The sequence below is a fragment of the Rhododendron vialii genome, chromosome 8a (assembly GCF_030253575.1).
Source record: "Rhododendron vialii isolate Sample 1 chromosome 8a, ASM3025357v1".
NCBI lineage: Eukaryota > Viridiplantae > Streptophyta > Magnoliopsida > Ericales > Ericaceae > Rhododendron > Rhododendron vialii.
In genome coordinates, this window is record NC_080564.1 from 25,271,249 (window position 1) to 25,287,582 (window position 16,334).

Below are 16,334 nucleotides of genomic sequence, written 5' to 3' on the forward strand. Positions count from 1 at the left end.
ACACCCCTAGAACGGTTCCATATAATTAGGTATAACTATATAACAACGATAGCTGCATATATATTGGGTATATTTAATACTTGTGCATGTGTAATTACAAGTTAAAGGAATGGCTAGTTATCTTCTACTATAAACATGGTCTCCCATGACTTTCTGCACCTTGCCAGCTTTGAACCAATCTCTTCATGTATAACATTATTATATCATTTCTATAAGAAAAATAGAAAAAAGTTCTATACATGTGTTTGTAATATAATTGTCTCCGCGTACTTCAAAGTTTAAATGGCGTGGACGCATGCATTAACTTGCAAAGATAATCAATTTTATTTGCGGAGATCATCTAATTATGCTATGATTTTTTTTTATAACCGGATGTGTGGGCCAGCTTAACGACCACATCGACTAATTCTGGGGATCAAAAACTCACAATCCGCTAATGGGGACCTCACTTAAAGCCATAGCAAATCTAGTAATGTTATATGGTCATGATCACCACAATATGATTTTTTTATCATTTGATGAGTGATCATTAATGTACTGGCAAGAATATATTCAACCAATAAATTGATGACTTATCATAGTATGGAGAATGCTAACACGATATATATATCATTAGGCGTGTTTGAGATAGCTTTTTCTTGGATTTTAGATAGTTGATTCTGCTTTAGATTCTAGCAAAGTTATAAAGAGTGTTTGTTGGAGTTTTGAATTATGGATCAAATGTTACAGAAGCTCACAAGTAGTGTTTGTATGCGGTGAAAGCTGCAAAATATTTTTTTTTGTCGTGAATAGTCTATTTTATCTATGACCAAGAGGTAATTATAACTAGAATGATAAGGAATATTTTTGTCTTTCTACTAATCACAGCTAGCTTCTCAGAATTTTTTAAAACATAAAATTCGTAGGTTCAAAAAAATCAACTTTTGGGCCTTAAAAAGAAATGGAAAAAAGCTAGTGATTTTTAGAAATTACCTCTACAATCTGCGGCAAACACTCCTGTGTAAATTATTAAAAGAATTTTTACGTGTAGCTCCTGAAAGTCAGAATCCCATAAACCGTTGCTAAATTTTTTCGCAAATAGGCACATCATTGTTCTGCAAATCACTATCCAAGTCAAATCTTTGATCACCAACGCAATTGATTTGATGTACATCTTATATTGCCGTGTTAACAAACACACGCGCAAAAGTACAGTAGTTAAAACTTCTCAAATTGGTTAAAGGACCTGATTATGATTAATTGATAGGACATAAATTTAACCAATAACATGAACCTTTGCAGTACGTTGACCCTCAACGTTCATTTCTGTGAAGCTCCCATTACATTTAACATCACTAGACGTATATTAGATACTACTCCATCCTAAATTCTTGGTTCTCTTTCCTTTTTTTGAAAGTCTTAAAAAAGATTGATTATATCTTTTAATTTATAATATTTTTTTATATATCAAATATGGATCTTATTTGATAAATCTCAATGTGCTCTTTTATACGAAGTTTTTAAAATCACCTAAAATATTATAGATTGTACGATATAATCAATTAAAAAATTACACGTACTCCCAAAAAGGACCAAAATTTTGGAACAGAGAGAGTACTACTCATCTGCGTTATTGATCTATTACTGGTAAAAAAAAGTTTAAAACTCGGAATCTAGAAAATAATAATATTGATCGAGTGTAATTGTGACACCATTTTATTAGGTGTAAATTACTTATTGAAAAAAAAAAATGGGGATTCAGTGGCACACCCTTGTCTCACTAAACCAATTAGCCATGACATGCTTCCATTCGCGTATGAGATTTCTGATCAATTGGTGATAATGACATGTAATATCAACATTATACCATCATTTACACAACAATTAATCTGGTCAAATAACCTGGTCTATTTATATCATGTATGAATGTGCTGATTAGGAAGTTTCCTTTCATGTAGGAATTATGATCAGGAAGCTTCATTTCATGTAGGAATGAGAAATTTTCAAAATAGCACCTGACCTTTCACACAAATTACACACAGGCATCTGACCTTTTAAAATTATCAAAAAAACACCTGACCTATTTAAAAACTCATCAATTTTCCACCTGCCGTTAACTTCCCATCCAAAACAGACGGAAATGCTGAAAATGTGCATTTTGGCACGAATATTGGCAAAACAAGATTAAGGTTCATTTTGGCAAAACACAATATTATACTCATAAACAAGATTAAGGCTCGATTTGGCTTTAAAAGTCAATTAATAACTTAATTTTTGTTTTTATTCAAAAGAAAAAAAGCGCAATTGTTAGTTTTGGGTCAAGACGAATCAATAAGTCACAAAAATTACTTAACTTTTCAATCCAAACCCACCCTAAAATAGGAATCAAGCTTAATTTAGTAATTAAATATCCATAACTATGTAGCCAAATAAGATTACTCTGTATTAAACAAAGGAAAAGGCAAAAACAAAAAATATAGAATAGTCATGGGTGGGTAGAAAAGTGACTGAGTTAAGTAATTTTCGTGACTTATTGATTCGTTTTGACCCAAAACTAACAAATGCGTTTTTTTTAATAAAGAAAGACAAAAATTAAGTTATTAATTGACTTTTAAAGCTAAATCGAGCCTTAATCTTGTTTATGAGTATAATATTGTGTTTTGCCAAAATGAGCCTTAATCTTGTTTTGCCAATATTCGTGCCAAAATGCAAATTTTCAACATTTCCGTCTATTTTGGATGGAAAGTTAACGGCGGGTGAAAAATTGATAGGTTTTTAAATAGGTCAGGTGTTTTTTTTGATAATTTTAAAAGGTCAGGTATCTGTGTGTGATTTGTGTGGAAGGTCAGGTGCTATTTTGAAATTTTCCCTGTAGGAATTATGGCTAAGATTTATGTCCTGGAGGGAAAGGTAGTGCATGCATGCTTTCAATAAATTCTTTGATGCAAGTTTTGACAGTTCTTTTTTTTTTTTTTTTCAAAACGATAATAGATGATATTATAGATCCAAAAAAACAGTACATTAAGAGGAAACTATATTCCTAAATAAGGGATCAAGAAACCAAACAAGAAGGGACTCAGTCCAAAGACTACTTTCAACTCCAACTAAACACATCGCTCCAAATAGTCGGAGTACTGCAGAAAATAACCAAAAACACCCACACAGGGGTGATAGAAGCCCCACAAACGGGGAGAATTCCACACAGGGGACACTGAAGAAGAGAACAAAAAAGAGAAAAACCGGTAATGGAACCGATCGGAGTTTGCCGTACTGGAACAGACTTTGTCCACCAACCTAGATCACCAACACCGGTGGGGGAGGACGCCTCCGGCAACCACGATCTGCAAGGCACTACCTTCAAAAGCCGTCGGACTACACAGCGGAAGAGGTGAAGGAGGGGCGGCGGATGCTGGTTTGGGGAGGAGGAGGATGGGGGTGAAAGAGAAAGGAGAGAAAACCTCTGAGATCTAAGAACAGGAGATGGAAAAACCCCATGAGGGGGAGAAATCCCTCCCCTTCCCGTTACCCATTGGAGGGTAAAACCCTTGGGGGAGGGGAAAGAGGAGATGCGGGGCGGCAGCTTCTTTAGGGTTAGAGAGAGAGAGCAGGGGGAGGGGTGTTTCACAGCTAAGTTTTGGCAGTTCATATATACGAAAATTATGTTTAAGAAAGTGTTCTTAATTGCATTGTCATTTGGTGAAGGCCTTTAGTATTCATGAGGGCTAATTATAGGGGTGTTCAAGAAAACCGCCCGAACTGTAAAACCGGTCCGATCAGGACCAAACCGTCCTATTTGGTCCGGTTCTGCAATTCTACTGTCAGGTTATGGTTCCAAAAAAATAAGAACCGTTAATTTTGGTTCGGTTACTGGTTCTCAATTAATGAACCGTGGTTAGAACCGAACCGAACCGTTTAAAATTAAGATAAATATAAATATACATATGTGTGTGTAATTAAATATGTATTTGAATTTGGTAAGTTAATCTTTTCCTCGTTAAACTTAATTTTTTTAGAGATGAAATTTCATTTATTAGGAAAGCTTTTATTTTCTTCCTTCATTTTCTATTCAAGCAGATTATCTTCCTATTTTTTTTAATTTTATGGGTTCATATTTTGTGAATAAGTGTTTGGATGCTTATTAGATAGAACCGGAACCGAACCAAAACCAGACTGGTCTTACGGTTAGGTTCTGATTAGGTTCCATGCATATATTGGTTAGGTTCTGGTTCCCAATTTTCTAGAACCGTTTGAAATGGTCCGGTTACTGGTTTTTTAGAGAACCGGACCAATCCGGACCGCGTACACCCCTAGCTAATTATTCGGTTCCCTGGAGAAGGAAAAAAAAATATCGTCACTATACAATGTGAGTCACTTATTTTTTCTATAACCACCCAATAAAAATGAACGCTAAAAGAATCAAACTTTGCTGTTGACTTTCGGTTCGGGTTCAGTTCATAGATAACTTCCCCATGTCACTACGTAAATGGCTAGGATTACTCCTAGAACGATAAACAAAAATATTATGTTTCGTCCCCACAATAAATTTTTACAAAGATGGTGGGTGCATGGTCAGGGTCATCATGCCTAGTCCAACTTGTAAAACTATGCTAAAGTCAAGTCCCCTCACATGTTGTGCATTTAAGACCCGATTACATTTTCCTGCTGGCTGGCCTTAACTTTTCGGGTTACCAAAAAATAAAAAATTAAAGCCTCCCACAAAAATTAGCTAGCTGTATCTAAGACAAGCATCTCCAACCCATGACTTCAATTAAATATATCAAATTTTTTTGAAAACTTAAGTGGCATTTTGATATCTCCACTTGGACATCAAACCCTCCCTCTTATGTCAAATTCCATTATTTTATACCTTTTGAATTTTTGTAACTCTAATAATTGTATTTGCAAAATTTAACTACATGCAAATTTAACAGTTTTATGCTCTATTTTTTTACGTAAAAATTTAAAATTCAAATTTAAGCATTGATAACAGATTAATTTGGCAGCTAATAGACTTAAAGGCCATTTATCGTCTATTATTGGTGAATCCCAAGCAGCTTTTATTGAGGGAAAACAAATATTGGATGGGGTCCTTATAGCAAATGAAGTTATTCATAGCTGGAAAAACAGCTCGCAAGGAGGATTGATTTTGAAAATTGATTTCGAAAGAGCCTATGATTGTGTCAATTAGGGTTTTGTGCTAGATCTAAGTGCAAAACTGGGTTTCGGGGAGAAATGGTGTAAGTGGATTAAGGAATGTTTGTCTACGGTGTCCATGTCAGTGATGATCAACGGTTCTGCATCAAAGGAATTTCAAACTCATAAAGGGTTGAGACAGGGGGATCCTTTATCCCCTTTTCTATTCAATTTGGTGGTTGAAGGACTTAATATTTTGCTAGAAAGAACGAGGGAGTTAACTATCATTAGAGGAGCAAGAATTGGGTTGAATGGGGATAATGGGATTGTGGTTTCTCACCTTCAATTTGCGGACGAAACAATTATTTTTTGCAATAATGAAGGGGAGGAGATGGCTAACATCAAACGAATTCTTCGATGCTTCCAACTCATGTCGGGTCTGAAGATAAATTTTTCCAAAAGCTCTTTGTGTGGTATCAAAGTGAGCCATCAGATTGTATCATCCCTTGCCATGATTATGGGGTGCAAAATCGATCATTTGCCAATCAAATATTTGGGTTTACCGTTGGGTGCTAATCCGAATAGAATCAAAACTTGGAATCCGGTGGTTCAAAGAATGGAAAAGAGACTCAGCATATGGCGAGGGAGATTCATTACTTCGGGAGGCAGACTTGCTCTTATGAATTCGTCTCTGAGCAATCTACCTATTTATTTCTTGTCCATTTTTAAAATGCCGGCTTCAGTGGCAAAGGTGGTAGAAAAGATCCAGAGGAAATTTTTTTGGGGCGACTCGATGGAGAAGAGAAAGCTTCACTTGATTAAGTGGGAGGTGATTACCAAAAAGAAAGAAAATGGAGGGCTAGGGGTAAAGAACTTGAGGATCCAAAACCTGGCTCTTCTGGCCAAGTGGTGGTGGAGATTTAGCTAAGACTGAGACTCATTGTGGGTGAAAGTAATTAAGAGCAAATATAAGCTAGAGCATAGATGCTGGTTACCTTGCTTAGCCTCTTCTGGTAAGGTATCCAACTTGTGGAGAGACATATGTTCAATAGGGGATACTTCCTCGGGTATCGGTTCTTTTCTCTAGGAGGGGTTTCGACTGGTGGTTCAATCTGGGCAAGAGATTTCTTTTTGGAATCAGGTTTGGCTAGGGGACACATTGCTTAAGGAGGAGTTCCCTCGCCTTTACCTAATCTCCACTTAAAAAGATATGGTGATCAGTGATTTACAAGATGCAAGAGGTGATGGTAGGTGGAATATTCTGTTCCAGCGAAGGTTGAGGGATTGGGAAGTTCAGCAATTTGATGACCTTCTCCTGAGATTACAGTCAGTGCACTTAAATCAATCCAAGCGAGATGTGCTATGTTGGAAATGGGCTTCTGATAATATTTTCTCCGTTAAATCGGTTTATAATAAATGGGAGAAAGAGGAATTTGATAGCAATTGGGTTCTGGGCTCGATTTGGAGGAATATTAGCCCCCCAAAGGTGGAAATTTTTTCGTGGATGGCTATTCAGGATAGAGTGGCTTCGAGATCGGTTCTTCTTTCGAGAAATTTGATAGCTGAGGGTCAATCGGTTTTATGCCCTCGTTGCTCTTCTGACTTGGAATCTCCTGACCATTTATTCTTACATTGCCAGTTTTCTTGGGACGTTTGGTCTTTGATTTTGGATTGGTGGCATGTCTATTGGGTGTGTCGTGCTACCCTTTTAGATTTGTTCACTTGGTGGCTGGGTTTGGGATTCAAAAATTTGGAGAAGTTTATGTGGGAAGCAACTTTCCATGCCACCACTTGGCCGTTATGGTTGGTAAGGAATGACATTGTCTTCAACAATCACTACTACAATAATAGATATGCGTCACACTAAAGAGATTCACAAAGATCACGGTTTTCAGTGAAAGCGTGATAAAAAGTAGTGCTTAAATTTTTTTATCTCAGTTTAAGTCCAAAGCTGAGATAAAAAGTGGGTTTTAGGGCGAAATAAAAGACCTCACTCTTGCGGTGAGATAAAAGAAAAATAATTTCACCCTTGTGGCGTGATAAAAGATTTTAGGGCGAAAAAGAATGAGATAAAAGATCTCGCTCTTGTGGCGAGATAAAAAAGAAATGACCTCACTCTTGTAGCGTGATAAAAAACTTTAGCGCAGAAAAAAGTAAGATAAATGATCTCACTCTTGCGGCGAGATAAAAAACCTACCTATTTAGGCGCGCAGTCTGAATTTTCACGTGGACGGGCTGGTACTCATCTAGGCAGATTTTGAAAAGTTAAGTGAAAAAAACGATGTCGTTTACGAACTTTGAAAAGTTTTTTTTTTTTTTTTTACAAAAGGTAAGACGATAAACTCTAATTAAACTCATCCCAAAAAATCTTTATGTTTCATCTTCATCTTCACACCCAAAAAGATTGAGAGAGAGAGAGAGAAGGCAAATCCCACAACTGGGTTCCATCAGTGTCCAGTTGTTTCTTCGATGACGGGCAGACTATTCCACTAGTGTTCGATTTTCACGTGAGCGAGTCGTGATCTTTATGGTTTATTGTAGTAGTGAAATTTAGTTATTTCGGATATATTCCAAGAATATGTTTGACACATTAGGTAAAAAAATAATTATATTATTATGGCTTAGCCTTATTTGAAAAAGATTAAAATCCAATTGAGAAACCACCATTGAAATTGAAATTCAATATAAACACAAAATCCATGTGAAATTGTTAGTTTATAAAAAAAAAAAATCTAAAGTTTGCCTATAATGTTACAATTTATAGGTTGTGATAATTTTCATAAAAATACAAAACACACACTACAATAAAAAAACATTATTGTCTACTAAATTTACTAGCTAAAACTAAATTTTTCGCCCCAATAAAATCTTTTGGTGATCAACAACTAATTTTGATTGGCAAAAGATCTATTGTCATATTTTTAAAAAAATTTAAACAATGTTTATATATGTATTTTTATATATTTTAATATCATATTAATTGCATTTCAAAAAATTCAGCAAATTTTAAGAAAAAGAAAAAGTTTTCTCAATTTAGGAAGTAAGTATAAATATTTTTGTTTTCTTAATATAACAAAAGTTCTTGGCTAGCTTAGTGGTAAGGGCATGAGAAATCAACTAAGGGTGCATGAGTTCGAAACTTGACAATGACAAGAAAAGATGGTCTAGTGATATAAAGAAAAGATCACGCGCAATGGTTTTTCATCTCAGTTTATGGTGGTGTGATCATTTTGAACTTTCAATCACGGTTATAAACCGTGATCTAAAGTGACATACAATCACACCCAGAAAAGATAAATGATCACGCCCAAGAGAAACAATCACGGTTTATAACTATGATAAAAGAGAAACGATCACACATTTTGGCCGTGATTGTTTATCTCTTTCAATCACGGTTTATAACCGTGATAAAAAAGAGTGACTTACAATTACACCCAAATCCATCACAGTAGCAGGAGTGTGATGGAAAACTTACAATCTCGACTAATAGCTGTGATCTTTATGATTTATTGTAGTAGTGAATGTGGCATGGCAGGTGGAGGATCTTGGGGAGTTAATTAAAACCAGGGTAGCTATGTGGGTTAAGGCGAAGTTCGATATCAAGGTGTGATTGCGCCCATTCGGTAGTCGTTGAAGTTTACCAAACGGCCGTCAAATTCAATTATTTATTTACCGGACTACAACTAAAGATTTGCATAGTATAGCGAGGAAGTCTGAGTCGATCCATAGGGAGTTCGAATATAACTTGTTCGGATTGTAGATGTAAGGGTTTGTGACGTTAAGGCGGCCAACTTTTAGTTTTCCTTTAAAATGTGAGAAATACCCTTATGAAAAAGACTAGAAAATGAGTTCGGACTAAGAATTAAAAGTGGCAAGACAAAGAAGTTCATAACACCCGTAACTTAAGCCAATTAACTTTTCTCAAATGAAAACACGATTGAATCACACGGCATAGGTTATCAACCGGAAGGTTTAGCTATGAAAATGGTTAGACTTGATATAGAGTTTGAACAACAAGCATAACACAAGGCGTGACATAGCTCCCGGAACCATGTGAGCCAGCACATGATTACCGGAGATTAACAATGCCAAGACTTGCATTCAAACTAAATATCAAGGTCAAGAACTAGAAGCATGGTTTGGAAAGCGAGCAAGTTCTTTGGTTCTTCTGGCAAACACGAGTCGAGACATAGCTCACGGAACCATATGAGCGAGCATATGATCACCGGAGGTTAACATCGACAAGTTTTGTTACATAAAAGGCGAACCACACACATTTACAAACCAAACCTCAAGTCTTAAGTTGAGAAGAGCAAAATTAACCCTAAGTCACGAGGCATAATCACCCCGATGCCAAGCCTAATCAACTACTCACACATAGCAAAAAGACTAAAAAATATGCTTGGAAAGGTAAACATGATTAACCGATAAAAACGGAAATAAACTTGATTTATGAAAAGATCCATACAATAGCTAGAACATTAACACATGAGAAAACATCAAAACACTTAAACTTACTTGAGTTGTTGAAGAAAATAACTTGAAAAGCTTGAAAGACTAACAATGAAAATCCTAGAGCAAAAACTAGAAAACTAGGCCTAAAGCTAACTAATGGCCTCTATATCTTCCATAAATGGCATACAAGACTATTTATAGAGCTTATAAAATTAGCTTTACAATGGACAAAAAGGCCCCCAAAATATCTTTAAAACATGCCTAAAGTAGAAACTTTCTATATATGGAAGGTTGAAATATTCAGCAAAAAAGGTGCTGGTCGAAAGGCATTGGTACCAATACCTAAAAAATGAGGTATTGGTATCAACTCAACTGTCTTCTAATTCGGCATGATGGTACCAATACCTAAAAAATGAGGTATTGATACCTCTGTGTGAAAACTGCAGAACAGGGTCAGCTTGAGCCATCATGCCTTGTCGTAGTCCAACGGCCTTCCAATGCTTCATTACATGATCAACGGGACTTGGCGGAGGTATGCCTTATGGCCTTGTACTCTTGGATGCCCTCGAGGACTATCTTCGATGCATTAGGCTCACTTGAACCACTTTGGCACGTTCCTTGCCAACCTTGACCACCGAACGTCCTACGAGGCTTCTTAGAGTGCCATTAGGTTTATGTGACAATGAAACATGAGTTGTCGGGCACTTGGACACTTGGCTACATCCCGGAACGTCTCTTGGCGTTCAAAACCGCCTTATTAGCACGTTTTACCTGAGACATACGCAAAAATACCTTACGTGCATTATGGGATAAAAACGACAACATATATGTACAAACACAACATACTAGAGAACTTAAGTACCAAAAATATGCATTATTAGGTGCTTATCAAGGTGCACTCAATGGAGGACTTTAAGGGTTATCTTGACGGCATGAGAAAGGTGAAGGTGTAGCCGTTTTTGGAAGGGGACTTGCGGTCCAATTTTCTGTTGGACAGCCCTTTGTTTAATTTTCTCTTGTCTCTGGAGTTCTGTTCCCTCATTTATAAGTGTATATGCTTAGCGAGTTTCTTTCTCGATGTTTCCCTCTCCGAGCCAATAATATTTTCGTTTGCTGATCAAAAAAAAAAGAAAAGATTGATAATAGGTTTAGCAATAGATTGATAACAAATTTAGCAATAGATTGATTACAGATTTTAGCGATAGATAGATACTAGCTAGATTGTAATAACGGCTAGGTAGTAAAATCGAATAACAGCTACAGTAGTTTGCAATAGAATGACAACATCATTAAACAAAATAAATTTTTGTTTTGAAAAGGATTAAACATAATACATCACAATTGAGTAGTTTCATTTTTCAAAATTAAAAAAAAAACAAAATTCAATTACTAAAGCTATACATAGTCCTCCTCTCAAGACTTCCATTCTTTCGCTGAGGGAAAAAAAAAAAAAAAAACTTCCATTCTCTTACGCGAATTTAAGAAAACATAATGTTAACTAAAAAAACATCAAGAGGCATAAACAGGATGAACCAAATTATTGGTCAAGTGAATTGCATAACAAATATTGTATTAATGGATCCATGCATCACATTGGTCATGTAAATTCACAACCAAAAGTGACGCGTATTGTAGCGCTGCCCAAGTGTAAAATGACAGTGGGAATTTGAGTACTAGTATGTTGGGCCCGGAGTGTCCTCATTAATTTGGTTACACAATGCCAATCCCTACGACTGCTCCTATTCTTTTTGCTGAGCAAAAAAAAAAAAAAGACTTGTTGGTGTAATATCGAATGTCATAAAAGACTTAATTGAAGTCCCCTTTAACATCAATTGATTTTAGAAGAGATACATGGTGAAAAAACTGTTCGACATAGTCTTAACCCGAAACAGATGATCATTCGAAAAAAGTGATAGATGGTCTCCACAACCGGAAATTTCTTCTTTGGGAAGGTTAGGGGAGTGGTGTTGAAATAGGAAAGACATAAGTTAACCATAAAAATTAAAAAAAAAAAAAGGATTTGTGGGTCTGAGTACGTAATCCTTGTATTCCTGATAATCAGAAAGAAGAGATTAGGTGGTTACTGACTGGTCACGTAAATAAAATTTTCCAGTTTTAGTCTCTTTGTTGTAACCCTACGCGCCGCAGCAATGATACAATGAACACAACGAAGTAAAATCCTAGCTGCAGGTCGGAATTATCGATACACATACAGGAAGAAAATAATGTAAATAAAAAATAAATTTTTGATTTTCTTTTGTACCGTTCAAAAGATCTCAATGAAATCTATCAAACATGATCCATATTACTAGGAAAATTATTTGTATAAACACATTATTTTTAAACTTGAAATTGCCTTATTAAAAAAATAAGTACTTAAAATGAGTTTTGGAACGGGACCAAAAAAAATATGACACAAGTTCAGCTTAGGAACAGTTTCGGAGGATGTTTATTCAAAATTGAATATCCAATTGTTTACAACTTTACACCAAAAATGACACCCACAAGTTAAGCGAATTGTAAGGAGTTGGTGCTTAAAATCATGGGAGATGTAGTTATGGAGAGAATCATCACCCATCTTTCCATGAAATAAAGAGGTAGGAGTATTTTATTCAGAGTTTATTACTTCCTCCGTCCCTATTTAATTGTCCACTATGATTTTGCGTATATTTCAACGGCTTATAACTCTCGTCATATATTGTTAAAAATATGCAATATGAATTTTATTTGATAGATCTTAATTTTTTCTATAAGACAATGATTTCAAAAACATAAAACGTAATATACTTCGAGAGATATAAACCATTGAAAATGAACGCAAAACCGTAGTGAACAATTAAATAGGGACGGAGGGAGTATTACAGTGCCGCCTTGTCTTTAGAAACAAAGTTTCTTCTCTCTCTCAAAAATATGCAGGGAAATTATGAAATTTCGGTATTTGAAAATAATGTATTTATTTCGGTAATGTAGTACTGTGTCTTGGGCCAGCTTGCACCTACTTAATTCGGACTAATTCTTTTAGCTTCTCCTACAACTTTATCACATGTTTACGCATAGAAGTGAGGTGCCCCCAAGACTAGCTAAGAGTAAAAATATGTACAGCCGTTTGTGTTGAACTTTTCTGGCTTTGTCCGGTCCGCCTGGGAAGGTTTGTCAATTTTAGATTCCTTGTAATGGTACCAAACTTATATTTCATCATCCTTCTTTTGTGTTCTTCTCAAGAGGCGAAATTGGAACCGACACTCCACCACTTTATCTATTGCTAAGGGTTAGTTAGTTTGACCTCCCGGCCCACATCTTACATGCATCTGGCTAGCTAGCAGGGATTTTTTCTCCTTTTTGAAAAGCGGCATCAAAAAGAAATTAGGGATAAGGCAAAAGAGACAAATATTATACTGTAGATAAGAAGAGAAAAGGTAATGGTATTCTTCTTCCTTCCCGTTTGGATAATTTGGGAAAGCAAAGAAGAGAAAAAAAAAGTGTACGTATGTTATCCTCCCTCGTGTTAGGGAAAAGAAAACAAAAGAATGCATGTCCAACGGGCCGGAGTTGGGGACAAATTGGTAGGATATTATTTATATAGGGTTGGGTTAATAATAAGTAAGTGATTTTGCACGTACTCCTATTATTATCGTTTGCACTCTTTATAATAAAACATTGAAAATTTTTAATTTCCAATTGAGTGCTTTGAGATTTTGTTTGATTTTATGCACTAAAATAAATTATTTCAAGTGCATTTATAAAAATGTGTAGGGTGAAAAATCATTCCGTTTTTGTTTTTTTTTATCCGCCAAAACGCAACTCGGGCTTCCGGTTTTTTTTTTTTGTTGACTCCCCCATCAATCACTGCACTTTTGGAGAGATTGCAACAGTCAATTAAAAGGAATTAACATTTCTCTCCATTCTCTTGTTGTTTCTCTCTCTTTACAAGTTCTAATCACGAAAAGCAATCTCTTTAGCAAAATAGGGATCTTGTCTACCTACTATTAATGCCTCCAACTCTTCGATAACAAAAAGGACTAGCTGCATTCATGTTGGTTTCCCTCATGTCTAAATGAACAAAACGGGCTAAAGTCCATAAAACGAATTTTGAAATATGTCATTCTTTTCACATACATTAACTTAAAGTTCATGAAGCGAAAATAATTTGTCCAAAGTCATTAAACTATAGACAAACTTTTTGTAAAAAAAAAACTACCATCAATCAAGTAGTTCTCCCGAGGACGCTAAGAACATACATATCTTTCTCTCTTTTTTGGTCAAAATGAAGTCTCTACGTTCGTGTTCAGTTTACAACAGGGTGTCCGGTGCTCCTCCATTGTGAACTCGAACCCCAAATTGGTTCTTGAAATCAAGTGTTACAAAGCAAGAACCGAGGGAAAAAAATTAATTCTAATTAAAAAGGAAAAAAAAAGTAAGATTTATTCCGATGAAGTACAAGTAGATATATTTGCCTGTAATTTACAACTTTAGGAGATATCATCTTTTCTTTCTCAACCTCAAAACAGAACTCTAAACAAGACAAGAGAAAGTACAATTAAAGTACAAAAAAACAAAAACCCAAAGGTCCAACGTGCTTTCATCACACAAAGATTGTCCCGCTCGATCTGATCGTTTCCTTCTACTATTTTGTTTTCATCAAAAACAAAAAACGCCATAGACTTTCATAACCATAATCTAAAGTGATTGAACCCTCTCCGATTACTGTTCTAGACACCACACATTTTTTGTTAGGTATTCTTGTCGGATCTACACTTGTGGAACACCTCTAGCACTGCTAGTAGACAGTTACGGAAGAAGAACCATTCCCTAATCTAAAACAGCTCATCAGATTCCCCCAAGGACATATCCATTACGTAACCTTGTCCTTGCCCCGCACCAGCTCCGTCATCAAACAGCCATTTCTCCAGCAACGACAACGGAACCAACTGATGATCCAAACTCGGCTTGCTCTCATCTTGAAAAAGACTACACTGATCAGGCGCGAAATTTGTCGTCTCGTCCACCGACACCGATTGAGAGGCATGCGAATGGAACCCGAAAACGGAGAGATCGAATCCCTCCGGAGTCGCCGAACTCATTGTCCCCTCGCTAGGACTAGAAGAACTCGCTCCGACCGCGTTGATGAACGAGTTTTGAGTGTTTGTTTCCGAGCTTGTTTGGGATGACTTGTTATTAGGTGGGTTTTTCATCCAGGTTTGGAGCAATCTAGCTATGTTTTCGGTGCTGGATGCATAGGCGGTTTTGGAGGAGGAGGATTGGTCTGTTGTTGGGCTGAGAATATTGGGTTTTAGGTTTGATAAGTTGATTGATTTGTCAAGGGACAAGGCCTCGCAGAGGGCTTTCTTGGCCGTGTGGATGTCAGTTTGGAGCCTTCTCTCCCACTGGCCCTTGGAGATTGATTTTGAAGAAGATGAGATCTCGTCCTTGTTCTGACCGTCTTGCCCTTGAAGCTTCTTGAGCTTCTTCTTCAAATGGGTGTTCCAGTAGTTCTTGATGTCGTTGTCTGTTCTTTGTGGGAGATACGAAGCTATTGCAGCCCATCTGTACCCAACAAAAAATGAAATAAAACTTCACTTTACAATATTAATTAGCCAAATACTGGCGATATCGAATAGTATCACAGCCGATACATAGGTAAATCTCGTTATCTAACGACTAATTAATACGATACATTAATACGGTCTATTTTACTATATAACTCTGGGTGGTGGTTTTACCTGTTGCCTAGAAGGGCTTGGAGGTGGACGATCATCTTCTCTTCGTGATCAGAGAAGTTACCCCTTTTGATGCCTGGCCTCAGATAATTAGTCCATCTCAGCCTGCAGCTCTTGCTACATCTCAACAAACCTGAAAAAGGCCCCCCCAAAAAAACAAGAATATTAGAAAGAAACTCTCTCATCTTGTACAAAATGGTAAATTCGGCACTCCTGTACTACTGTACCCCTCATTCAAGAGAGCGGTGCTACAGGTGGGCAGTATATTAAATACACCACCCTGCATGTAGCAGTAAAATAATTCTCCGATAAGCCAAGTGAGAATTAAATGAAATAAAATAGGTAGGAAAATAGTTAGTAGTAATTTAGTAATTTGAATTACCAGTATTAGTAGGAACAGATCTCCAGTTCCCTGGTCCATGTTCTTGGATGTATGAAACCAATACGATGTCCTCTTCTGGTGTCCATGGCCCCTTTTTCACTCCTACTTTGTCACAGCAAGGTGGTCTTCCCATCTCTCTCTCTCTCTCTCTCTCTCTCTCTCTCTCTCTCTCTCTCTCTCTCTCTCTCTCAAGGTCTCTGTTATAGTATTATCTAGATGGAAAGAGTCGTCTTCTGCTATCTTTGTTTACCTGTTAAAGACTTGATTTCTTTGTTTGGAAGAAAAGGGGAGACAGTAGTCTAAGGGGCAGGAACCCTTGTTTATATATACTACTACTACCGAGTACCAAGGAGAGAGAGAGAGAGAGAGAGAGAGAGAGAGAGAGAGAGAGCCTGGTGGTATTTAGGCTGACCAAAGAAGGGAAGAAGAGGTGAAAAGAGTCAAAAGCGTGACAGCAGTAAGCATTTAATCCTCTCATTTTCTTGCTACGCCAAAAGTCAGCTCTATTATAAAGAGAGAGAGAAAGATGGCTTCCTTCTGTTTCGGCCACACAAAACCGCGTTGCATTCATTCATTTCATTGTCGCTACTGTGGCTTCGATCTCCTCCCTTCTGCCAAACCCTAAATCCGTCTTTTTTTTAATCACTTGTTGGTCTTTAAATCATCAC

General features: G+C 36.6%; 1 protein-coding gene across 3 annotated transcripts; it reads right to left on the reverse strand.

The window, feature by feature from the left end:
• Positions 1 to 13,966: 13,966 nt before the first annotated feature.
• Positions 13,967 to 15,985, reverse strand: LOC131336298 (myb-related protein 306-like). 3 transcript variants are annotated; one of them, XM_058372085.1, is made up of 4 exons: positions 15,835 to 15,985; positions 15,667 to 15,798; positions 15,288 to 15,417; positions 13,967 to 15,111 (listed from the first exon to the last, which is right to left on the reverse strand). In XM_058372085.1, coding segments are annotated over exons 1-4 (993 nt in total). In that variant the 5' UTR covers positions 15,836 to 15,985; the 3' UTR covers positions 13,967 to 14,381. The 3 variants fall into 3 exon arrangements, with proteins under 3 accessions (XP_058228068.1, XP_058228066.1, XP_058228065.1); XM_058372083.1 differs by having other exon boundaries at positions 15,829 to 15,981; XM_058372082.1 differs by having other exon boundaries at positions 15,667 to 15,980.
• Positions 15,986 to 16,334: the final 349 nt, after the last annotated feature.

What these genes read in the sequence shown, in the direction of transcription:
- LOC131336298 (XM_058372085.1), bottom strand. An exon ending in ATCTGTTCCTACTAATACTG is followed by an intron (nt 15,418 to 15,666) that starts GTAATTCAAATT and finishes GGCCTTTTTCAG; the next exon opens with GTTTGTTGAGATGTAGCAAG. An exon ending in CAAGCCCTTCTAGGCAACAG is followed by an intron (nt 15,112 to 15,287) that starts GTAAAACCACCA and finishes TGTTGGGTACAG; the next exon opens with ATGGGCTGCAATAGCTTCGT.